General features: G+C 39.0%; 1 protein-coding gene across 7 annotated transcripts in view; it reads right to left on the bottom strand.

Moving 5' to 3' along the window:
* The window catches only part of ank2b (ankyrin 2b, neuronal), a 794,414-nt gene that overhangs the window by 189,041 nt on the left and 577,988 nt on the right, over positions 1–27,385 (bottom strand). For 5 of the 7 annotated variants that reach the window (XM_059645900.1, XM_059645896.1, XM_059645912.1 and 2 more), the window contains 4 exons: positions 25,670–25,768; positions 10,240–10,425; positions 3,735–3,758; positions 1,494–1,592 (listed from right to left, as the gene is read on the bottom strand). In XM_059645900.1, the coding sequence (XP_059501883.1) occupies positions 1,494–1,592; positions 3,735–3,758; positions 10,240–10,425; positions 25,670–25,768 (408 nt within the window). The remainder of the gene's footprint in view (positions 1–1,493; positions 1,593–3,734; positions 3,759–10,239; positions 10,426–25,669; positions 25,769–27,385) is intronic. The other 2 variants (XM_059645909.1, XM_059645922.1) reach the window with 1 other exon arrangement.

Here is a 27,385-nt window from a genome sequence, read left to right as displayed (position 1 = left end):
AGCATACCTTTGTTTTCACTGGTATGTTTGCTGCTCCATTCATTTTTTTTTGTCCTTGATCTCGCCTAATTTAGATGTATGCTGTAGTTTCTTTGAACCTTGCTCAGATGAAATAGACACTTGTGCTCCTGCACCCATAGTAAATCATTTACTTGATTTACAGACACAACATGCCTGTAAAACTCACGGCAATTTTTCTCCAGAAAAAGGTTGATTTTCTTCAGTTCTGAGATCTACAAATTTTTTTTTTTACATAATTGCTATTTTTGTCCTAATTATACAAGTTTAGACAATGGTTGCACTAGCATTCCAGGGGATTATCTTATGCCCTGCTTCATCTAACTAATGCTTATTTTTTTCTCTCTTCTAACTTTGACAGATTACATTTCCGATTTCTTATTATAATATTCTTTAATCCTTTACCTAACAATTCCTTGTAATGGTGCAATTTTTCTTAGGTAAAAGGCAAAGTTGTCATAGCACCAGGAGAGAGATAATTGATGATGAACTTTAACCCGAGTATCACCATGCCATGAGTGAGAGGTGAGGTTGGGAAGGGCGTACTTTCATGGTGACCTTGTACAGTGCAGGAATTGATCCCATACTATTGGCATCACTCTGCATTGCAAACCAGAATCCAGTCACTGAGCTCACCAACCTCTACAATTTTCATTACTGCACAACTCTTTCGTGTAATACTGATCAATGGTGTCTACCATGTTCTAGGAATGCAAAAACAAGTTGTGTTCATGTCACATCAAACTTACTTCAGAACTACAGAGTTTATCTGGTTGGTCCTCTGTTGGTCATTATAATTGCAAAAGTCAAGTTATAGATTGATAGAGTATACTGGTGTTGTGCAGTGCGGTACATTAAAGCTGCTTCGCGTTATGATACACCATTTGTAAACATGCAAATAATTGCCCATACTGACAGTCGAGGTCAATTGCTTTAACCTGCTACTTTCGTGTTCAGGCAATAATTCAAATGGAAACAGTGGACTAAGGGTTAAAATTCTACTCTATCTGGCCAAATGTATTAGGGTAATGTAACAAGAAATTATGCAGCATTGCCACTGATGTGCTGAATCAACATTTTTATTAAGTATAATGAGGTGCAACATACCAAGTCATCAATGGTCGACAATAAAACATTTGGTTTAGTGACAGGCAGATTGGTGGGCTCCCATGCTGGGAACTGCACATGCTCAAGTCCAATATCAAAAAGCCCTTCAGACAGCATTTGCCAAATAGAACAAGCTACAAGATATCAGAAATTTGCTCTTCTGAAACATTGCTTTTCAGGATTGAGGGGTAAAATTATCAGAAAAGCCAGCTCCTCAATAGATGCACTGCTTTATTGATGGAAAGAGTACGCATTCTATCATATGCTCCCATCATAACTGGAGAACAGTCAGAGACAGAAAAACTGTACAGTTTTAAGTCGTAAACATAATTAAAATCAAAGCCAGACCAAGAAAAAAGTACACTTACCCGGGCTGTGAAATCTACAGCAGCTCCTCGGTTTAATAGCAAAGTGGCTACATTTACATTTCCATAGTGAGCAGCAATATGCAGAGGAGTGAAGCCACTCTGTGAATAGGAGGGAAACACATTGAAAAACAAACCTGACCAGTTTATAAAGCCTGACTGCTCAAGTTTCTGATACTCAGAACTCTGGCCAGACTCTTGTTCACCCAAAAGCATAGACTTACTGACCAACTGCACAGCAAAAAACTAATTTAAAATTTACTGTTGGAATCAAAGTATCATTACGACTGGAAAGGATAATACTCTAAATTTTGTTTTCTTCCAAAATTATATTTGGGCACCTCTTTCTGATCATTAGCTGCATCCTGTGGCTATATTTGAACTAGGTAACAAAGCCTGGCGAGTTGCAATATGGCAATGGAGAGATTCCAGACCACACAAAGGTACACTTTGGGCAAGTGCCTCTGATCTGTGGAGAGTTCATTTCCAGCATGATCAGGATAAGCTTTCCATAAGTTTTTCTATGCACATTGATAGAATAGGAAGATAGATTCATGGAGAGGTGAGAGATAGTTTGCAAATATTGTCAATATACTATTTACTGGGTACCTGATTAGAAAATTATTTAATGTTGACAAACTGATATCTCATTCGGTGTTTAACTGAACTGAGATGCCGATTTTGAACTTGTGTCAGATTTTAGGGAAGGAGATACAGTAAACTCATGTTTGAGTCCGACTGCCTGTTGATGCAAGATCATGTTACTGTCTTATTAAATTATTGCTCAATAATAATGCTAGGCCCATAGGGAGTGCATTGAATTCACAGATATAACGTTGGAGAACAACAGTACGTAAGCAGATGTTGGAGCCCCTTTTTTAAAAACACGTGTTTTCTGGAGCATGACAAGGAATGAGGCCTGTGCCTGGCAAGGCCTAATGATTGATATCACAGAATTGTCCTGATTGAAGGTAGAACACCCACACTGTCTGAAAGAGAATTGCATTCTCCCTGGCTGCTTCACTGAGTAACTGCAGCATTGCACAGAGTGGAGTCATTCAGATCAGCCTTAATTTGAAGCAATTATTTAGCCTTACACAAAACTTCTGCCTACATGCTCCCAAAACCACTTTGGGTGACAAAGTGCATGGTGGATCCCTGGTGTCAGTGCCCTGTAATAGCAAATAAGCATAGACAATCGGTCTCAATGCTGTGTGATATCGTCAGTCCTCTTAGGTTAACAGCTGTGACATAAACTGTATATTGCGACATAAATAAACAGAGAATTACTGGAAAGTAACACAGTTAATATCATTTCAAAAAGTTCAACTAAAAGGGGCTGCTGTGTTTCAGGTGTACTGACTCTCTCTCTCTCAACCAGGAGGTCTGGATTGAAGTCCTACCTGCTCCACGGTGTAAAATAATATCTCTGATCAGGTGTATTAGAATATACCGTTAAAAATCAAATAACCTTAAAACCTGTAAATTCCAGAGTAACTTGCTGTCCAGGACAGCAGATGTACAATATAATTTTATGAAGACAAAGGAGCACTCCTGTTCCTTCCAGCCCCACAAATATCATTTTGGGTTCGTTCAGCTGTTGTGCCTAAAAACTGACTAAAGCAAATAGATACACTCTCTACCCAGGCAGGGTCATGTTCAATAGTGTCTGGAAGGTCCACGCATGCCAATTGCCATACAGATGCATTGATTTCCAGTTATGTAAGTTTCTGCCATGCACAGACCTCAGAGGTTGGTTCAACAGCACAAACAATTGGAGCATACATAGATCATGTCATGTCTTTCAAATATATACAATGCTGAATCACTTGAAGTAACTGAACCACAAGCATTAAAGGAACAATAAATTTTCCAAACCATCTTCAGTCATTAACATTCATCAAACCAATTTAAATAAAGCCCCAAAAATGTGAAGATGTGAGATTATCTACTGGAATATAAACACATTTCTGAAGAAGTTGCACAAATTTCTCCCACAAAATCAGTAGAACCTCTGGGAAAAGAATTTAAACATTAAGAAGAAATAGCTTAAACTCAAAGCACACTTCTCCTTCATAATAAGTAAATATGCTCAAAAGAATTACAAAAGCATCAAAAGAGTATAAATACCAGAAATTAAAAGCAGAAAATTCTTTCATTTGGAGGATTTGGAAATATAACAAATATCAATGTTAAGGATAATTTCCAAAATATGTGCAAAAACAAGAAGGTCTAGATATATACCTCTGTAGTCCTATTCACCATCATCTGGGTCAGCATTAAGAAGAAGCAGAGAAATAATTGTAAGGAGGAAGAAAAATTAAAAATTTAAGATGGAAAGAAGCATTGAAGCAAAGAACTATCTAAGACGACATACAGGATCCTCTGTAATGGAAAACTACAAAGCAAACACATTGCTTTTGCGGAATCAGTACAGAGACCAGAATAATTTTGCATAGCCTGTACCACATAGCAATAACAATTTGTATTTATTTAGCACCTTTAACAAAGAAAGGGCCATTCCTCAACACCATTAGATATGAATTCTAGAGCCATGTTTTACGTGTATGCGTATAACATATCCAATTTGTTATACTGGCATGGTATTGTAAGAACGAAGCAACACATCAATTGACAATGTCCAATACGCATTTTTTGATTAATCTACCAAACCTTCACACACTCTGCTGAAGCAGGGATTGAGCCACAGATCAATTTCAAAATAATAAACATTATAAATTACTTCACTGACACATGAGGACAGTTGCACAAAGTTCTAGGATATTAGCTGAACTCTGCCAACCACAATAGACCTTGAAGTGTTGCACGCCACACCTGACACTGTTACTGCACCAAAAGACATAAACCATCATATTTCAGAATATTTGATAATTTTTATCTGTACTTGCATCCTTCAATCTTATTCTTAACCACCTAAATCTTTTCAGAAGAAATAGGTGGTTGCCATATGTCCTGACAGACAGGAAGCAAACTGTAGGAATAAACCGGTCTTTTTGAGTGGCAGGTAGTGACTAGTGGAGTACTGTAGGGATCAGTGCTAGATCACCAGCTATTCTAAATCAGTTCCCTCATCTAAATAATAATTGATTATAAATGCCACTCCTCCACATTTGCAGATGATACAAAGCTGGACGGGAAGGTGAGCTGAGAGGAGGAAGCAGAGATTGATGCAGTGTGGTTTTGATAGTCTGAGTAAATGGTCAAGTGCACAGCAGATGCAGTTCAATGTGGATAAAGTGAAGCTATCCACTTTGGTGGCAAAAACGGGAAGGCAGATTATTATCTGAATCATGATAGATTAGGAAAGGAGTCCTTGTACACAGGCTCCTGAAAGTAAGTACGCAGGAGCAGCAGATGGTGAAGAAGGCAGATGGTATGTTGGCCTTCACAGTGAGAGGACTTGAGTACAGGAGGAGTATCTTGCTGAAATTGTACAGGGCATTGGTGAGACCCCTTCTGGTATATTGTGTGCAGTTTTTGTCTCATTATCTGAGGAAGGATGTTCTGGCTATGGAGGGGGTACAACAAAGGTCTACCAGACTAATTCTTAATTGGCAGGATGGACGTATGAAGAGAGATTGGCTTGGTTATAACTATTTTCAATGGAGATGAGTGGGTATTAGATTAAAACCTATAAAATTTTAGAACTAGACAGAGTAAATACAGGAAGGATATTCCCAATGACCATGTATACAGAACTAGAGGTCACAGTTTAAGTATACGGGTCAAGATGGAGATGAGGAGAATTTTTTTCACTGTAGAGTGGTGATCCTGTGGAATTCTCTGCCACAGAAAATGGTTGAGGCCAAAATATTGAATGGCTTCAAGAAAGGATAGGATATAGTTCTTAATGCTGAACGTATCAAAGAATATGGAGAGAAAGAAGGAACAGGATACTGTGTTGGATGATCACCCATAATCATACTGGATTGCACAGCAGTGCTGGAAGAGCAGAATGCCCGACCACTGCTCATATTTTCTACGTCTCAATGATAGGAGTTGCAGCTTTCAGATGGGGGCCCCACGCCTCAGGAAGGACATACTAGCCCTGGAGCATATCCAGCCGAGATTCACGTGGATGATCCCTGGAATGGTAGGTTTAATGTATGATGAACGGCTAAGGATCCTGGGATTGTACTCATTACAGTTTAGAAGGTTGAGGGGAGATCTAATAGAAACTTACAAGATAATGTACGGTTTAGAAGGGGTGGACGCTAGGAAGTTGTTTCCGTTAGGCGGGGAGACTAGGACCCGTGCGCACAGCCTTAAAATTAGAGGGGGTAAATTTAAAACTGAAATGAGACGACATTTCTTCAGCCAGAGAGCGGTGGGCTTGTGGAATTCATTGCCGCAGAGTGCGGTGGAGGCCGGGACGTTGGATGCCTTCAAGGCAGAGATCGACAAATTCTTGATCTCAAAAGGAATCAAGGGCTACGGGGAGTGTGCAGGGAAGTGGTGCTGAAATGCCCATCAGCCATGATTTATATGGCGGAGTGGACTTGATGGGCCGAATGGCCTTACTTCCACTCCTATGTCTTATGGTCTTATGCTCGTTTTTGATGATGATGAAACAAGGTGGTGTTTAATGAGATGAAATAAAGACTAGGATAAGAGGATTCCATAAATTTGTTGTTTTAGTTCCAAGGAATAATACAATTGTTTGTCCTAATTCCGAAATTAATAGTGTTCAGCAGGTTAATGTGGATAGGTGCAGAATAATCAATTATTCAAGTGTGTTCCACGATACAATACAGTCATGGCCTATTTGCATCTTAACTTTATTCACTTGCTTTGACCAAATGCCTAAATATGCTTGGATAGCAAAAATCTATTTATGGAAAAGCTCAGCAGGTCAGGCAGCATCTGTGAAGGAAAATCAGAACGAACATTTCGGGTCCAGTAATCTTTGGGGTCAACGTACCTGAAACGTTTTCTCTGATTTTTCTTCACAGATGCTGTCAGACCTGCAGACCTTTTCCAGTAACTCCTGTTTTTGTTCCTTATTTACTGTCAAGTTCTTTACAGACATAAAAACTCACTTATTTCAGATTTAATGTCATTAATAGATCTGGCATCTCAGTAATTTACACCAAAAATCTACACCAAAGAAGAATTCTTCTAACTTATCTCCAGAATTTTCAGATTCTGAATTTAAGGCTGTCTCTTTTTGTTCTTAGCTTGTGTATTAGCCAGAAAATGTGTCCTCTGTTTTCCTTTCCAAGTTCTTTCAAAATCTTAAAAACTTGTAATAAATCACACCTTAACCACGTACGTTCCAGAGAATTACACAAGTCTCATTTATCTTTCTTTTAAATTCACTCATGGGGAATGGATGATTTTGGCTGGGCTATCATTTATTGCTAATCATCTGTTGCCCTTGATAAGGTGGTGTGAGCTGCCTTCTTGAACCACTCGATGCAATGCTGGAGGGAGTCCCAGGATTTTAACCCAGCAGCACTGAAGGAACAGTGATATATTTCAGAGTTACAATGGTGACTGGCGTGGAGAGGAACTTGCAAATGTATTGTTCCCCTGTGTCTGCTGCCTTTATACTTCCAGATGGCAGTGGCTGTGGATTTGCAAGTTGCTGTCTAAGAAGACTTGGTGACTGCCTTTTCATAATTTAATCTATGTAGTCATGGTAATGGGCTTCACTCTGTTGTAAACACAAGAGTATTAATATCCCTGACTGAGTTCCTCATCTCATGCTGGAACTTAGATAAGGAGTTGGAAAACCAGCAGAATATCAGTGTTTCCAACTTTTGCAAGCTATCGCTACAGGGAGTTATGCAGGTCTCTTTCTTAGCTCTCAGTAGGATACTGAGAAAACCTGTGCAGAGCTTTCAGACACAAGTCAGGACTCTGGGCACCAAGTTCTAAATACCAAAAGCAAGTGTACTTCCTACCAGTGGTCTTTAAATCTCTGGCCTAACCACCAATAGACCATTTTTCTCCAAATTATTAAAACATCAGGAAAGTTCACTGGACCCGCACATAATCCCATTAGACTAGCATTCATATCTCCTGCAAGATTAGACATGAATATTCTGTTAGAAAGTCACTCACATGGTACACACGGAAACCTGTTCCACTACAGTTGGACCGTACACCCATGCGCTATCCTCACATTCAAATCCAACTAAAAAGATTGCTGAGGTGGGGGACAGTGATGGCTGGCTAGGTGAAAAGGAACTGCCCCATAATCATTCAACAGCCAGGTTGTCACTATTGGGCTGGTGGTGAGATGTTTGTTTCTCACAAACAGGATACCCTGGCTCGGGGAGTCGCCGGCCCAATTGATTGCCAGTTGCTCTTGCTGTACCAGTAGTGCCAATGGGAATGACAGCTGTGGCTGGTACTGCACTCGGGTGATGAGCTGTGCTGCATCATAACTTTGCATGATTTTGGAGACTGTGAAGGAGGTGGGGTTTGGTGTTCGAGAAGTCATGGAGAGAGAACAATTGTGGACAGAGTCAGGGGACAGCTGAGAAAGAAGCCATCCAATGGGCCAAGAGGGCTATTTACATCAGTACCCCTCCCCCGTTTTACCACCAGCCTGTGCAGAGAAACCTGTCAGGTGGGCTACGTGACATAGACTTACCTTACTGCATAAATGACAATAACAAAAGAATGAGTCCCACAATTTGGTCCATGAAAGAGATTCAATTATTCCATTGGCAAGTGGGCCACATTACATCACCTCCATCACTGAAATAATTATAGTGGGGCCACGGGTGGGGGGGAGAAACATGTGGTGGGTCTGCAGTTGGCAGGTGTGGTGCCAATCGCCTTCAAATGCACTGATGGCTAAGTTTTTAACTCAGCTCAGAGCAAGACAGCAGGCATACACAACATCAAAAAAAATTGCAAAAAACACATGCTACTTCACTCATCGTGCAAATCACTGGAAGCCCACACTGCAGTGAAGGAGTAGAAACATCACCCACTTAGCTACATGGTGTCACATACAGGGAAAGATGGGATAAATAATCTCCGTATGTAGACTGGAAAAAAGAATGCAGTGCATCAAATCAGGACATACATTGCAACAGAACATCAAAATTTCAGTCTGTTCCAATTAAAGTTCAATTTAGTTTGGCCAAGTCAACTTCATTGATTTACAGTGATAATGGGAACTGCAGATACTGGAGAATCCAAGATAATAAAGTGTGAAGCTGGATGAACACAGCAGGCCAAGCAGCATCTCAGGAGCACCTGAGCTTGGCCTGCTGTGTTCATCAAGCTTCACACTTGGTTATCTTTAATTGATTTACAGCTCACTGCTCTTGGTCCCTTCCTCTGTATTTGGGCTTTTAGCTGACCAATTCATTTTACTACTTGGTGGACAATGTCATGCAGTGAGCAAATATTAACTGTTGGCAAAGAAAGGGAAAATAGAAAGTAAAGGTTGATCTAAGCATTGTAGATTCCATGTAAAGAGGTGCTTTGTCTCAAGACACTCAAGTCTTTATCAGCACAATGGATGGAGCAGCGTGCATGCACTCAGCAGTGTAGCAAAAAGTTAACAGTTACATCTATTAACAATCAGTATGTAAATGAAATACTGAGGAAGGTCAAGTACAAAGAAACCAAGCTTAGAGGCAGTTGAGTATTTATATTACCTATGGATTTGTACAAACAAATGCAATCATTTCTTTAATATTTTATAATAAAAACTTGCATACGTTAACATGAATTACTTAAACTAAATACTTCGTAAAAAGCAGAACAGGGAATTTATCTCACTGCAAGGAATACCTTAGCAATGGACTATTTTAGTCCTTTCTTACATAGAATATTCTTTATTCTAATTCCTTATTAAATATACACCATTAACTTTAGTAGTGCACAAGAATGCAGTCGAGATAACCATGGGTAGCACGTTGTCAAGATGGCCCTGATAAGAATACCCTCTACAGCAGATGGCAGTAACGGCAAAAGTTATGATTAACAGGCTGATTAGTCATGGTATAGAGCCACAAAGATTCCTAGAGAAGCACTGTTATTTGTGACAGTATTTTAAGTGGTTACCACATGGATATTCCATATGAAAAGGGATTTATGATGTTTTGATTTCCTTCAGATTTATCCATAATCAATCTTCTTTCCAAACACCAATCAAACAACTCACCACCTATAAATATCTAAGTTGTTATGATAGTAATTCCACTGGCCATAAATAAATTTTCAGCTTTTCTGCCCTATTACAGGGAAAAATATTCTCTTTCTTTACCATTGACTAAGTGTGATATGACTCAGCACACAACATCCTCCACACTCATCCACAGTGATCCCAATTTCTGGTTGCACACTAGGAAATTGCTAATTGGAGTAACAGGTTTTCAACATAGGAGGAAATTTGACAATGAGCTTCTTAATAGCCAATCCATTTAAAAGGTAAGTGAAAATAAATGATGAAAACTCGGACAGAACTTTTGTCCAACCTGAGCATGCAGGCTACACAGAGTAGCAAAGGGAGAAAATAACCACAAATGGAGTCATAAATATAACAAAATAATTTGCTCTGAATCGTACAAGTTCTGTGTCCATGTATGTCGGTGAACAAATATCAATATTTTGAAAAAGAAGATATCAGAATTATGCATCACTCAAGAAATTTCAAAAACACACAATATCACTAAAATACCTTTGTAAATAATATTCAGAGATACAAATTCATCCTTTCCAGTTTTATAAACTACCAAATACAATGCATTGATTTCCCTACCTTGGACTGTACATCAGCATTGTGATCGTTCTGTAGTAACAATGCTGCAGACTTGGTATCATCTTTTCTGGCAGCAATGTGCAGGGCTGGAAGCCGCACCTTTCCCTTGGTGTCATTCTCCAGTAGGATGGCGACGACTTGGTTGTGGCCCTGTTGCAGTGCAACAGCTAGCGGGGTGAACCCATCCTGGTGAATACAGAAAATAGAACTTTACTTCAGCAGAGTATTGTTTGCATTGTGTGCTTGCAAGTTGGATGACTGATTTAACCAGCTGGGAAAATAAGCCCAAATCACGGTCAACTGTAGCAATTAGGGTTCAATGGCTGATTCATTGACTGGGTCCATATAAACAGGGAACAGGTGAGATTGGTTTGGAAGTAGCTGTAGGTCTGAATACTCTGAGTATCAAAAGAAAGACTGTTCTAAGGTCCCAATAGTAGAGCTCCCACCTGTTAGCCAGATGATCCCAGTTCAAATTCCTGCTCCAGAGGTATATTATAAAATCTCTGAACAGGTTGGCTTGAAAAACATCTATAAAGGCTGAGTAGTTAATGAACTCTACCCATAAAGAAAGTGGTTTGGACCTCAGTTGACCATAACAACTTGCTCTGTGAAGCTCCAGTAGTTTAGCAAATGTCCCAAATTGCTTCACCAGTGGAGAAACACTGAACAGTAACAAGAATATTAAGACAACTGATTTGGGGTTTTGAGCAGATCTTTGCTAATTCTCTTAATGTATTAAAAGTGAAGAGATTCCAGGAGTAAAGTGAACTCTCCCAATGATGGAGAGGTGAAGGAAGGGAAAATTGTGGGATACATGGATCAGAAGGCTGACTGGGAAGCAGAGCTGAGATATAATTTTACAAAGGCTGGTAAAAGGATTCTGAAGTTAGTGTCATCCTGGAGTAAGTTCAGTGGCTCACTCTCGACTGCTCTCTGAAGAAAAAAAGAATTCTACCGATTATCAACCCTCAGAGGAAAAAAAAATCATCTCCATCTTAGATGTAGCCTGCTCTACAATGGGAAACATCCACTACATATCCACCCTCATAAGGCCCTTCAGGATCTTGTATATTTCACCAGGATCACCTCTCATCTTTGTATGCTCCAGTGACTCATGGGCCAATCTGCTCAACCTCCTTTTATCAAGTACACACTTCACCCCAGGAATGAGTCGAACTAAATCACTTTTAGACTACTGTTAATACTACTTTTCAAAGAATATCAGAAACATATTCAGTACTTCAGGTGTAGTTTCAATTGAGCTCTGTACAGTTGCAGTAAAATTTCACGGTTTCTACATTCCATTCCCCTTCCAGTCGTATGTTAACTTTAAAGCGGCACAGGATGCAGGCCAGACATTTCAGACAAGGATTTATGAGCAGTGGGAATTTTGGAGGCAAGCAAGGCAAGCCTTTCAGAAGTCAAGCCAGAAGGCAACAAAGGCATAAATATTTCTGGAGTTCTGAGGCAGGGCCACTGGACCCGAAACACTAACTCTGCTTACTCTATACAGATGCTGCCAGGCCTGCAGATTTGCTCCAGAAATTTATGTTTTTGTTTCTGATTTCCAGAATCCACAGTTCTTTTTTAAGCAAAATCAAACAGGTTGTATGTTGGTTAGCTAGACTGCTACCACTGCCAAGGGTGACTTTTACTCTCACAAATTATGTTATGGTCTTACCTATAACAACAACATTGAGATTTGCCTGTTTAGAACATATAGTTTGGAGAGTTTAACCAGTCAATCTGTAGATGGGTTCATTTGGTGGGTGGTGCCTGGCACATGTACAAGTTCAAGAGCTGCATGGAGAACTATTGCTACCGATGGTTGATCCTGTAGTGCGATGGGTGTTTGCAGAACAACATCAGCAAAGCCCAACAATGGTTATCCTAGCTGGAGAAACTGTTTCTGTAAGGGATGGTAAGGAAGGAAGGGATAGGAATTGCTGTGGATTGGGATAAATGAAAGAAATGGGATAATGTATGGTAATGAGAGGGATAACATGAGAAATGACGAGGAGTAAGGGGATGATGAAATTTGTTTTATGGTTAAACTTATTAACAGCTGTTAGCTGGTACACATTTTGAAAACTGTTGCAAAAAAGACAAATTTTGTTGAAGTTTTCCAAGTCCGTCACATGTAAATATGACAAAGTTTGGCTGTTAATAGTCAATCAGAACTAATAGGTGAATTCTCGAAGTCAGTTTCACAACAAGAGTCCATTTGCTAATTAATCAACACTCTCCTTTCCTGCAGTATAAATACTACTTTGCCCTTGAAATTGGATTCCTGCAAACTTCCCAGACGGGTGAAGGATGAAAAAGCTTCAAGAAAATATATCTTGTTTCAGCAATAAATCTTACTTTTCAAAAGCTACTTTATGCTAAAAATTAAAGTCTGCCAAATGTTAATAAATGAATTTTTGAAAAGTTGTGGGATGATTTAAAATAATGCAGCAGTGTTGTCTATAGATGAAAAAGCTAACAGCTATTTATGACCCAGTAGAAATCTAAGAAACATGACATACACAGGCTGAAGGATGTAGCAACTATCTTGTTGGCATAAAACCTAAATTCGAATCAAAGACTTAGGAATGCAACAAGATTGTAGTTAGGAAGTTGTTCTCTTTAAAGAGAGATGCTGAAATTGTAAAACAGATTTCAACGAAATAGTGAATTTACTATTCAAATATTATTGAGCTCACCACATCTAAACCTGCCTTTTCAATTTCGGAGAAAATGGTTCCCAATTAGAATTTTACATTCCTCAAGAAGACAGGTTAAACACTTGGCAAAGTCTGTATTTGTAATCCCACACATTTTTTGATCCATAGATATCATTACATGGCTGTTTCCAAGGCAGAATGTTTTTATTTTATTAATGTTTTGAATAGATATCTCATACCAAAGAAATGTCATTGAAATAATGTCCGTAATTTGATGACATATGTTTTTCAGGTCTGTGCTAGTATTATATTAAGATACTAATTACAGCTACTTTTTACTATGAAAACATTTAACACTTTTATTAAAACGTACTGTAATCTCCTCTGTTCAAAATGAAATGGACACAATTTATCAACTACTTCTTCATTATTGTATTTTCTAATATCAACATCTCACTGAATCCACTCTAATCACTTCACTGGCTGTGTTGTTGTGGAGACCAAAACTGCATACAGCTCTCCAGCTCTGGTCCATACTGGGATTTATAGAGCTATATTTAACCATTACATCTCAGTTGTTTATAATCTTACATCATCTCATAAAACTGACGTATCCATTAGCTTTTCTTCGTCTTTGTCATTTGATATACAATTTTTAACATCTGAGCCTGATCTCCTCAATCTATTGATTATGCCAAATTTATTTTTTGAATAATATTGAACTTGTCACAGGTAAATATTCCTTTTCAATTCAGGAGAAAACATTTCCTAATTAGATTTTAAATTTTATAACTATAAGAAGGTCAAAAAACCAGATTCTTGGACAAAACTTGCAATCATATTCCTAGGCATCAATTAACTGCTCAATATCTCAGAGTCTTCCCCAAAGTATAAGTCCTTTTTACCAAACTATATTATCCTGCATTTACTAACTGATTTTCATTTGTCAGTTCTTTTTGATCATTTCACTGCCTTATCTCTTTTTTCTAAATCTACCCTTAACTTTGTTTTTTCTTCCTTTTCCAATTTCATAACTGCTTGTACGTTTGTCATTTTATACCAACTACAGAACCTGCATATTTTCTTCTGCAACATTATTTTCACAACCTCCAACAGAAACTCACCAAAGTAGACTTTATCCTTGAATCAAGGGACAGTGCCTGCCACCATTATCTTGTTTCTAACCTCTTTATTTATTCACATTATTAAAATTCAAGTAGCCATAGTTTTAATAATAAATAAGTCATTTGGAAAATTTACGACTTCCATTTTAAGTTATTCTTTTGTAGATCTGTGTCAATGTCCTTTTTCACTCTCACCATAGCTTATCCATATTCTATCTTTCTAAAACCGACTATTTTGAAATATGTTACATCAGTCCATTACAGCCTTATGGAAATTACTCTTTAGACAATACACTCTAACATTTCATCTTCATGGCATTTTAGTGTCAACATGCATTTAATACACCGCTAGAGTTCCTGCTCCTAATTGCTACCTCGTGGCTGGTATAGAATGTGTTCATGTCAAAATTAGATGCTGACAGCAGTGAGTTGATGTCAGAACTAATGGCACACAGTGATTTACAGTTGAAGTTCAGAAATGAAAAAGTCATTTGGATTGAACAGTAGCATGCAGCCAATAACCACAAAACTGGTCCCAAGTGTGAACCAATACTTTCAAGAGACAAAATAATGGAGAAGAAAATAATTTAAGAATGCCTTCTGACCCAATGCTTTAAGCTTTGATGGACTGTTTGCAATGAATAATGATCAAATCAGTTGACCATTTCAAAGAACATCTGAAGAGAATTAGCGAACACAATGGATCAAGTGTCGACTCTTCAGCTTTATGATACATGTTACAGTTATAAAGTATGGTAGGGTTATGTTCTCACTTTACACAAGACAAAATCTGTTAATAATACTGAATTGTTATATTGCAATAATTAAGTCATAAAGCCAGAGGGCTCCCCTAAGTTCCCTTAAAATCTCTGTTGGAAATCAGTCTGCTGATAGGATTATTTGCTTTCTTAAGGGTGTCTGAGCACTAATAGGGGCACTGTATGAACTCTGATCTATTGTAATTCATTCAGTCATTCACTCACTCACTAACTTGATCACTGCTGCCCAAAATAATTCCAGCACACATCTACCATCTGACAATAGCCCACAAACTAGTAGAAACCATCCTTGCTGCACCTCACTCACCACTCCATGTTGATCTGTTCTACCCACCTACTGGCTGCCTTCCCCCTCTGCTCCACACTTGTTGCAACCATCTTGAGCAAGCTTCACCAGCAGACATCTTTTAGATTAAGGAATGGAAAACATGTGAAGTCACAACAAGTTTCTCTGACAAACACTTCTGGCTGAATAGCAGGCTTTGAACTCCCATGGAAAAGAGTGGTCCCACAAAGAATTTCAGAGGTATTAGGAACCCTGGTAGGCTAACCTCCACCTCTGGGACCTTGGTAGAACACCTTATGCACTTGTGGACAGACACAAGTAATGGTGCACGTTACTGAGAGTATCTCCTCCTCAGAAAACAAACTAATCATTATCAACTCACCAAATGAGCAAACTATTGCTTTGCTTCAGGAATTTGCAGACATTAAATAAACAATCAAGTCATAGATAAACTACATTAAAATACAGCAATGCCGTTAAAGACAACTATCATCTTCATGGAATTACAGAACTCCTACAGTGCAGAAGGAAGCCATTTGGCCCATCAAGTCTGCACCAACCCTCTGAAGAGCATCCTACCTAGGCCTTCCCCTATACCATACCCCTAATCCCAGACTTCCCATGGCTAAACCACCTGGGAAACCCATGCAGCCATGGGGAGAATGTACAAACTCCACACAGACGGTCGCCTGAGGCTGGGACTGAAGCCAGGTCCCTGGTTCTGTGAGGCAGCTGTGCTAACCACTGAGCCACCATACCCCACTTCATCATGTAAGATTTAAAGATATTACTGCATCTGTATTTTTTAAAATATGTTAAGGGTTCGAAAATAAACACTATGTACTTTCTAAACCACATTGACACTACACCAGACTTAGGCTTCATTTGTCAAACCCACCTGGGAGGGACTGCCTGTCGAAGGATCCCATCTGCAACAATTTTCTCTGAAGTTAGGACAGGCCCTGGCTCTGTCTCTACAGTGAAATTTGAGGGTAACCTGTTACAGTGGTAATGTAGGAGGTTACAGTGCTTGGAATTTTGATCCACCGACAGAGTCCTCACCATTAGCTAAATGCTGTGGGGAAATACTAAAACCTTTTTCCAAAGAGAAATTTGTCCATAATTTTTAACGTGACTTCAGTGGCATAAATCATGTGTCTTCTCAGTTAAAACACAAAATGAGTGAAATATTTAAAAAAATAAAGAGGTAGAGGGAGAAAAATTCCTTTGGAAAACTTAATTGAAAAAATGTAATTCAACAAAATGTAACATTCCAGGATGCCGAACTATACACCTTCAAATAGATGACATTTTCTCCAAATCAATTTTTTTGTCATGCAATTAAAGATATTTGAATAGAAGATATACGGAGTGCTTGTTCTGCATTGATTGAATACTATATACGTTCTTAGATAAGCCTCAAAAATAAAGACTTGGATTTATTAGACCATGTTTCACAGCTACTTGACATCCCAAAGCACTTTAGAATTAATGGAGTTCTTTTGAAGTCCAGTCATTTTTGTAACGTGGAAGAATCAGCAGGCAATCTGCATTTAGCAAACACTCTCAAGCAGCAAGGTGATGACGAGATGATCCGTCTCTGTGGCGTCAATTAAGGGATAAACATGGACCAGGATGCCAGGGATAACCCCTCAGCTCTTCTTCAAACTAGTGCCATGAGATCTTTTACAACCACTTCAGGGCTGGCGTGATGTCAAGTTAACCTCTAATGAGAAAGACAGCATCTTCATTACCGCATCATTTCAGCTGTTTAGCACTGGAGTGTCAGTCTTCAGTTTTGTCCTCAGGTAGGACTTGAACCCACAACTCATAACCTCAGAGTAAAGCAGACACACAGCTGAAGCCTCAGTGAAAAGGAAGGGAAGAAACAGAAGGGAAAACATAGAGAAGTTGAATGATGTGGATAGCTTCTTCAGGGTAACAGTGCAATCATAATGGTATAAGTGATTTGCTTCAGTAATGTAAAATTCCATGATTCGGCTGAAAAAATAACTGCAATGTCATTCTCAGAACCTAGAGTTATAAATGCCTTTTCCTCTGGTTAAAAGAAACAACTGGACACCAAAGTACTAAGCGGGTTACCTCTGATAAAAGAAAAACAAAGGTAATTTTCATTGGCAGTCTCTGTGCATCTTGCCTTTGGGACTGCTACAACTTGGCTGAATTGATGAGAGTTAATGAACGTATGCCTCACGTAAGTGTGTCAGGCTGCATTCTGCCCACTAATTGTGAACTCAGCTGGGTGAATGCTTCATTAATTTCTGGATCAGAACTTGGGCTCTTTGTAAATGCCCTTGAAGATTTCAAATGCAAATCAACTGCATGAAGGGAGAAGCCGAGAGCAGCGCCCTGAGACTAGAATGCAATTTTGCTGTTGTCTCGTACATCTCACACCTGCCATTTTATTAAAATTCATTGTGCCATGAACTGTCAGGTTTTTGTTCTCTTGCACTGAGTCCCTGGCTGCAATCCACAAACTGTGAGGGCAGCCTGAAAACAACAGTGAATGCGACAAAGCCAAATCAAAAGACAGGAGAAGACAAAGGGGATGCGACAAGCTCACTGCGGCTAATTTTTCAATCAATCTTGTGACTTTGCAAGGGCAGTTATGATTCCAAAACCCTTCATCACTTGCTCTTGCAAAGACATTTGGACTGCAACACTGATAATTCAAACTTTTATGCATTTTCTGCAACTCTATAGGATGGAGGAAGTGACAATATTTTCAGAGAGGCTAGAGGGTTTCCCTTGAGAATAGAAGACTGAGCACTTATTAAAGTGTTTACTCTGCTAAAAGGATTCTCATGATGTTAAAATATTGATGGCTAGATTTGGAGAAGCTAACATTCTTGGTGGAGGAATGAGAAATGAGGAACATGGCTTTAAAATTACAGCCAGACATTTAGAAATGGAACAATGCTTTCATACAAAGTGAAGTGCATTCCCTTGGTGCCTGAGTTGTGCGCACTTTTAGCTGTACTAATGCTCCTAAACTTTTCCTACTTTTTCCTATTTTAAAGCTCAGAAATTGCCACGACTCAAGATTGGAGAGGTGTGGAGAGAGATGGACAGTTGTGAGAACACATGAGGATGGAGTTGCGAGTGGAATTGGAGGAAGATAGCAGTGGGCCAGTGGTTTATTCCCCCAGTCGTTTTACAAAGCCACTGACATTGAGAAGCCAAGAAAAATAAACTGCGCATACATGCCTTAGGCCCGATCACAGTACTGTTCTATCATTGTCTCCCCTCCACAGCTAACAATTTTGTCTCAGGGACTGAAGTATTAGAAAAGAAAACCCTCTCTCCATTGGAAATGAGATAGATCGAGTCTAGTTTTAGAGACAGAATTAGATGTCTTGGGCTTGTAATGATATTTGTAACCTGTATCTGGGTGAACCGACTCAAATCAGAAAGATGAGTGGCAATTCCTCCAACTAAATGTCGGAAAGACTGAAGTCATTCAGCTCAGATTTTCCCCAGCCCATTATCAGGAATGGTTGGGGTGGCCAGTAAAATGATGGGCAGCCATGTGAAGATGCTTCCCACAGTGGACCTTGAGCTGAACCAACTTCCTGCTCCATGGGGTATTTTACACAGCTGCTGGCATTTTGCTAATGGCCGTAGAGACTACTACTTATGCATGTTATCAGCCCATGGACCAGAGCTGGAGACACTGTTTGGGCTGGCAGCATTGGAAGCTTGACGGCCATCCTTACATCAATTGTGGGCCCACAGCTGGCCGAATAGGAGGCTACATTGACTAAAATTGCTGAGTCAATCCTGCTACCTTAAAGAGTGGTCTCGGACCCACTTTTGAGTCCCCAAGCCTGCCCTAAATTTCACTCCATGGGTTTCGTTCACCATTACAGATTCCACTTCTGAGCAATTGGCTCCACTCCTCTTCCTGCAAGGTCTGAAGCTAAACAAAATTGGTATCAGGGTCCGTGGAGTTTAATACTGGTCGCCTGAGGGGACGGGTGATGTTTGCAGATTTAAAGGACAAGAGGAGGGAGAGGTTTTTAGGATATTATCCTACATGGGAGTAAAAAATTGGATTTTTTTCAAACTTGTGATAAATATAGACATTTCAGTATGTAACCCTTGAACGCAGCTTTCGTCCCATTGACAAGGAAGTCTTTGTCACTTACAGGTCTCCGCATGTCGTGAAGTAAATTAGAATTGTGCAGTTACCCACTGATAACCCTATTTATAGATTGATAAATCATTGCATGGAATGGAAAGCCAGTGGGGGCTTTCCCAATAAATATGCACATGTTTACCATTGCTATTAACAGGTGAATATTTGCGCTGTTAGCACTTTAAGCATTGTAGTTGGGCTACTTCTCTCAGGTAAAAGAAAACTGTCCTTGAAAAATAAATTAGGTGCACTGCACATTACTGTTCTTTGTATTAAACCATTCTTCAATCTGGGAGATGGAGTGTACAGATAAAACAGGTACCGTTTTCTTAGGACAGCACAAAGGAAAACTGTATATTAACGTGCCTCAGTGGAATTTTCCCACATTATACTCTATCCACCAAATTTTTTTATCTGTTCACTTAACCTATCTGTATAATTCTTCAACCTCATCATGTACTCTTCACCTACCTTTGTGTCACCTGCAAAATTAGCTATCATGCCTTTGCTCCCATCATTGAAGTCATTGATATGAATTATGTGAAGTTGCCCCACAGATCCTGTACGCCATGTTGTGTGAAAGAGAAAAAGAACCATTTATGCATAGCCTCTGTTTTTTGACAATCTTCTGTCAATACTAGTGTGTCACTATGTGCATCTACTTTGCATAATAACTTTTGAAGTTGCACCTCGTCAAGTGCCTTCTTGAAATCCAAATTGGTATGTGAACGCATTCCCCCTTGTCTATAGTGCATTGCACTCCCTCAAAGAACTCCAATAAATTAGGTACACACGATTTCTCTTTACAAAACTAACTTCATGTTTGTTCTTCCAGATTACCTTGACATTTTCTAAGTGCCGAGCTGTAATGTCCTTACTGGAAGCATTTAATACCTTGCCCGTGACATACCAAGCTAATTATCCTATAGTTTCTTGTTTTCTGTCTTCTTCCTTTTCAAATGGAGGAGTTACATTTCCTTTTTTTCAGATTGATTGAACCTTTCCAGAGTCTAGCAAATGTCAAACATTTAACCACACTGCATCTACCATCTCATTAGCAAATGCTTTTAAGACCTAAGGATGAAATCAACAAGGGCCTGAGGATTTGGAGCCAGCAGCTCCATCAGTTGGTCAGCATGACATCCCCAGTGATTATAATTTCATTAAATTCCTATCTTCCTCCCATCTCCTGACTTTTAGCTTTTACTGGGATTGGTTCATATATCCTGTGTAGTGAAGACACAGCATATTGTTCATTTCATGTGTCATGTTCTTATTATTTAACATTAATTCCCTATTCTCACTATCTCGAGAACCAATTCTCACTTTAATCACTCTTTTTAAAGCCTGTAGAAAACACTGCTATCCATTTTTACATAGCTAGCTAACTTCCTCTCAAGTTCGGTTCAAGGATCTCAATTATTAACTCTCTATATTCATGACTTGGAGGCAAGGACAGAGTGTAATGTCTCCAAATTTGCTAATGATAAAAAAAGGAGAGAGTACATATTTTGTTGAGGATATAAGCAATCTGAACAGGGACATAGACTGATTAAGGTGAGTTGGGGGGGAAACCCACGCTGTGTTGAAGATAACAAAGTGTGAGGTCATGCATTTTGATTGTAAGAATCAAAAGGGCGACTATTAATCAAATGAGTAGAGACTTCAAAAAGGTGTAAAGTGGGATGAATGTGTTATTGAGGAAAAAAAACAAAAAGGTTAGTATGCAAGTGCAGCAAGCAATTTAAGGTGGCAAACTGATTTTTGACTTTCATTGCTTGGGGTATTGGAGTTTTAAAATAGGGAAATCATGTCTCAACAGTGCATGGTGATAGTGCGGCTGTACCTAGTGGATGTGTCCAGTTTGGTCCACGGTTTTAAGGAAGGATATAGTGGCGTTGGAGGTAATTCAACAGAGACTCACTAGGTTGATTCCTGGGATGAAGGTGTTGGTTATTGAGAATGACTAAACAGGCTAGGTCTTTACTCACCAGAGCTGAGTAGAATGTGGGTTCATCTTATTGAAACAGACAAAATTCTAATAGGACACGACAGGTTACATGTTGGGAACATGTTTCCCCTAATTACTTGGTCTGTTGGCCCATTGGATCAATGTTGCGGTGTTGATTTTTACATTGAATGAGACCTATTAGTACAGTTGGTCAGATGGGTGATACAGCTATTTCTGCACGTGACACTATTACAAGTGCAGTACAATATTAGCCAATTTCATGCTAAGAAATTCTCACAACTGAAACTCTTTTAAATCACTGATGTGATTCTGTGATGTGTCTTGCACCAGCATCTCCCAGAATATACCCAGCCAGAACTGGCACCTCCTCTGGACCTCAGCTCCCTTTCCTGCCAGGAGATTCGCCATACCTGATCTTGTACTCCAGGTTTTAGATTTGAGGTACTGTTTGTAGCCCCAGCAGTGGCCATAGCTTCAAGTGGTAGTCCCATGGCTACAGAAAAGGCCAGCAGCTCTACAAGGTGGGATGTCTGCCCAAGGAAAGAACAAATATTTTGCATGCAGCCAATTCAACTTCTCCTTTGACACTTTGGGCAGTCAAGTGGGAAATGCTTCCAATTGTTAAAATCACACTATGTCCTGTCAAATGTTCATAATCTGTACATTCTTATCTCTCTAACAATTCAGCACTCCTGAAATTCTATGCAGCTGACATCTTTCTCCATTGAATCTGCAAGCAGCTCCTGAAACCAGACAGCATTTCAAACATTTAGGTGAAACATAAGATAGAAATATTTAAATTGTATTTACTGCCATTTCTAGTGCAAATGCCCATAACAAACACCAATCACCCACTAATTAACAAACAAAATAAAGAGAAACAGAAGGCCTATTTTGTACAAAGTTTCCATTTAACATTTACCAAAAATGCCTATCTTGACTGAATCTTCAAATATCAAGGTTATTTACCATTTATCTAGCTGATTGATAGGAAGCCTACAGCATGTTTGTCTACGTTTGTACCTTATTAAAATTCTAACCCATATTGGTTCACCATAACCTAGGGGCAAGTACAGATGGTGCCTGTAGGTTTCAGTCCCGAGGGTATCTGTAACAGAATCAGGATTTTACAGTACAGAATGAAGCAATTAGCCAATTGCACCTGCAGTATCTCTCTGAAACATCAACTCACATAGTCCCATTTCCCTGTACTTTCTCCATACCCTTTTGAACATCTTTTTTCTTAAAATATAACTTCTTTTGACAAAAGAGAATTGTGAATTTACATGCAACACAGTTCCTTCCAATACATATCCGTGGCCTGAGGAATCTTTGTGCGAAATATACTCTGAATCTCTCCTTTCATTCCGATGACAATGTGCTAAATTTATACCATCTAGTTAAGAATACACTGAATTTGTTTTATCAAAGTAAATATGAGAGAAGCAGAAGGCCTCTATTTGCAATCAAAATTCACATTCTGCATTAACATTTTCTGTACTGTTATCCCTTTGCATCAAATTTTTCCTTAAGTTTCTTCGATCAAGTAAAATGGGCTCCACTTTCTCATAACTCATATAAGATAGTAAATCTCCTTCCTAGCTCACCCCATCCCAAGCCCCACCTCAGAACTTTGATACAGAAAACTTGAACCATCCACGCTTAAATGCATCAAATTCCCTGGATATTGCAGATATTAGGAAGAGAATGTAAAAGGAATACACTCCATTTCTTTCCATTTATGGAGTCAGATCAAAATCTCTGCCCTTCCCCAATTAATATTAATATTATACAATACTTTGTTAGCCATATATAACCGAGGTTTTTGGTTTTTATGCTTGATATAGCTGGTGTAAAATTATGTCAAATTTCTTGAAAGATTTCCCATTACCTACGTACTTCATGCTGGATTCAGGCACATTATGCATTTTCGTTAATGCAGGATGTGAATTTTGATTGCAAATAGGGGCCTTCTGCTTCTCTTGTATTTAGTTTGTTGATGTATGATGGTATGACTTGCTAACATTTAAACATTACAGCAATTACAATATGTTAAAGACTGAGATATTAGCCTACAGCACACATTAACCTGTCTAACTTGCTACGTGGAAATGAGATTAAATAACTAATAGGTTCAGTGGTCTAAGAGGACCTACCACAAGTCACATTTGGAAAGCACTGTCAATTTACTGGTCCTCCAAACAGAAATTTACATGAAATGATTCATTTCATTGAACAAAACTCATTGAATTTCATACCCTAAAGGCTTTTAGGAGCTGCTTTATGTGAGATAATTGAACTCTCTCCTTCACAACTTAGATTACTTTTTACAAAACATAGAAATGAATGACAGGAAAAACAGTTTATTTTTCAATTTCAGTTTCTCTCTTTTGCTTTCATTCGCATTCCCTATCAATAAGAGGCAAAACATGTTTATCCCGGGTCTAAGATCTCAAAGCTCCTCAACATAAACCCTAATTAATACTGCAGTAACAGTCGTTCACAATATTTATTTATAAAACACTTAAAAGATAGAAAGGATGCAGATCATATGGGAATGGTGGCAGGAAGGAGGGGAATAAATTTCATGACAAAAAAATTAAACAAAAAACAAAAAAAACTGCTGGAAATCAGAACAAAAACAGAATTTGCTGGAAAAGCTCATCAGGTCTGGCAGCATCTGTGGAGAAAAATCAGAGTTAACATTTCAGGTCCAGAACTAATGGTAGCTAGGGAAAGGGTTGGTATTTATGCAGGAATTACATGGATATATTGACGATGCTCAGATTTTACTCATTGGAGAAGAGAAATTTTCACAGATAAATTTAAAATTTTGAGGGTCTCCACAAAATAATGACAAACTGTTCCCATTGGCAAACAGGTAAAGAATCACTGGATGAAAACAAGCTGAGGGTGATAGATGAAAATAACTTTTTGTCACGCAGCAACTTTTCAAAATCTGGACAGTGTTGCCTAAAAGGGTGGTGCCAGCAGATTCAGTTGTGGCTTTTAAAAGAAAATTGGATAGATAGTAGAAGGGACATTTTTGTAGGACTGTATAGAGTCATACAGCACAGAAGGAGACACCTCGGTCCAACCAATCCATGCCGAATATAATCCGAAACTAAACTAGTCCCTCACCTGCCTTGCTTCTGGCCCATATCCCTCCAACCCTTTCCTATTCACGTACTTGTCCAAATGTCTTTTAAATGATAATTGTACCCACATCCATCACTTCCGCAGGAAGTTCATTCCACACATGAACCACTCTCTGTGTAAAAGAAATTGCCTCTCTTGTCTTTTTAAAATCTCTCTCAGCTTAAAAATGCACCCCCTAGTCTTGAAATTCCCCATCTTGCGGGCAAGACAACTACCATTAACTCTATCTATATCACTGATTATTTTATCAACTTCTATAAGGTCGCCTCTCAACCGCCCACACTGCTGTGAAAAGATTCCCAGCCTATCCAGCCTTTCTTTATAATTCAAACCTTCCATACCGAGCAACATCCTATAAATCTCTTCTGAACCCTGTCCAGCTTGATAATATCTTTCCTATAACTGGGCAACCAGAACTAAACATAGTACTCCAGAAGAGGCCTCATCAATGTCCTGTACAACCTCAACATGACTTCCCAACTCCCGTTCTCAAAGGATTGAGCAATGACAGCAAATGTGCCAAGCACCTTTTTAATCACCTTGCTGACCTACAACACAAATTTCAAAGAATTATGTACCTGAACCCCTCGGTCCCTCTGTTCTACAGCACTACCCAGGGCCCTAGTATTAATTGTACAAGCCCTACCCTTGTTCGTTGTACCAAAATGCAATACCTTGCATTTGTTCAGACTGAACTCCACCTGTCATTTTTCAGCCCACTGATCTACTTGACCTTCTTCACTGCCTACAATGCCATCAATTTTAGTGTCCTCTGCAAAAGTTACTAATCATGCCTTCTATATTCTCATCCAAATCACTTATATAAATGACAACCAAAAGAGGACCCAGAACCAGTCCCTGTGGAGCATTGCTGCTTACTGGCCGCCAAAAAGCTACCATCCACCACCACCACCACACACTGTTTCCTGTCATTAAGCCAATTGTGTATGAAATTGGCAAGCTCACCCTGAATCCCACATGACCTAACTTTATTAATTAGTCTTTCATGCAAAACCTTGTTGAAGGCTTTACTAAAATCCAAATAAACAATGTTTACTGCTCTATGGAAAGGGCATCAATAAATCAGGGAACACCATTAGTCTCATCAGTATTCTGACAGAAAATTCTATACCCATAATACTTCATGTTTTTGTAAACCATCACCAATAAAAACCATCAATGACTGGGAGGGAAGGCTTCCAACATTTAATGTTCATATTGGTAACACAGTCTCACGGTCATTTCTTATTGTACAATTAATCATCAGTGTACAGTAACATACCTCAGTGGCAGTGCTCTGGTTAGCTCCAACCTCCAGAAGGAATCTCACAACTTCAATGTGGTTTTCCTGGGCAGCCATATAGAGTGGAGTGAATCCATTCTAAAAAATAAATTGAAATCATCAAAACATTTAGAATTAAATACCAGCCAACAAGAAATATATGCCTGAATATGTCAGCATTATCACTGATTGATGCAAACCATTCCAGAAAATGTTTAGAAGTTAATCTACTTAGAAAGCATGGTCAGTTGACAGAGACACATCTTCTTTTGAGTACTTATCTTGTCTCCTTCCCTTTGACCTTTCTTTAAAAAACATCAGCTTAGATATTTCAACTTGTTTATAATACTAGCATTACTTTAAAACTGACCTTAACGTGAGCCGAAAACCCAGGCTAAGAGGTCTGGAAGAGCCGGCCAATCTTTTACCAATTGTCTAGGGAATATGTGGCTACAGTTCAATCTGATCTTTACTCCTTTGTAACAAAGTGCAGAAGATTAATTGGATGTTATGCATCAAGAAACGTGGGCATTCAGAAAAGCATATCTCATGTAGAGGGACAAAACTGACAGCCTCACAAAGAAGTGAAAAACTTGAAAGCTGATGAAATACAAGAACAAAATATTGCCACCACACAACTCTGCAATATCACATTATCCCCCTTATAGTTCTCTTAAAGTATACTGCATTTAGCCAATTAGTTACTGAAGTCAATTGCTGTTACCTAAAAAGACTGCGATATTACAGAACGCAGTCACAAATCCCTGAGCCTCTGATAGTTAACTGGGCCTTTCGGAATGGTGACATACTTTGTCAAGCCTATGCAACAAAGTCATTTGAAAGAATAAAACCAATTACCAGAATGAAAACTTGACAGCTTTTTTTTGAAAAGCAGAGTAGGTGCTTCATTCAGTATTTAACAAAAACTATAACTACTGCAACAATTATCAAATATTGAACAAACCGCAACCGTCAAGATGAGTTAAGTCATTAGGCTCAGTGTTAGACGAGCTAGGCTATCGTCTATGTGCATTCCTCCCCATGTGTTTATTGAAGGGCAAATATCGGAGATTTTATTATCTGTTTCAACTGAGAAGATGAATCTCAAGAGGGTCTCTGCACTATTTGGCATAATTAAATGATACATTAATTTTATGGCTTGCATTGCAATGATGTTAAAATTAGTAATAACATTACATTGTTCCATCAGTATGAAGTAATAGTCAATTGTGTATGTACTCAGTCAACCTGAAACACTTATGCTGTAGGCAGGATTTCCCTCAGCATCAGATTCTCATCGGAAGCAGAGCCCCATACCATGTGGGAAACCATCACTTCCATGTGTGTTTCTCCTGACGTTAGTCAACTAGTACAGAGAGACAGTTTACCAGCTGATTAGGGATAGTGGGGGCGAACCTGCAGAACCCAAAACAGGGGGGCAGAAGCAGGATTCCAAGGTAAGTAAGGTATGGCAATGGTTTTAAAACCTAAAATAACATATGTTTTTAAAAACAGGCATTTGCGACAGGGTCACGAGTACTCACCACTTGCAGTTTGAAAGTCCCGTCATTCCCTGCTTCTGGGAAAATTGTCCAGAGATGGAATGGAGCCAGGAAAGTGTCTCATTGACCAGTAACATGAAATTCTACACCCACCCAAATCCTTGCTTATCCCATCACATCCTACATTTCTCTTCACACAGATACTATTATCCGA

The sequence above is a fragment of the Stegostoma tigrinum genome, chromosome 1 (assembly GCF_030684315.1).
Source record: "Stegostoma tigrinum isolate sSteTig4 chromosome 1, sSteTig4.hap1, whole genome shotgun sequence".
Classification (NCBI taxonomy): Eukaryota; Metazoa; Chordata; class Chondrichthyes; order Orectolobiformes; family Stegostomatidae; genus Stegostoma; species Stegostoma tigrinum.
Note: the sequence above shows the minus strand (reverse complement) of the source record. Positions and strands in the feature narration are given on the sequence as shown.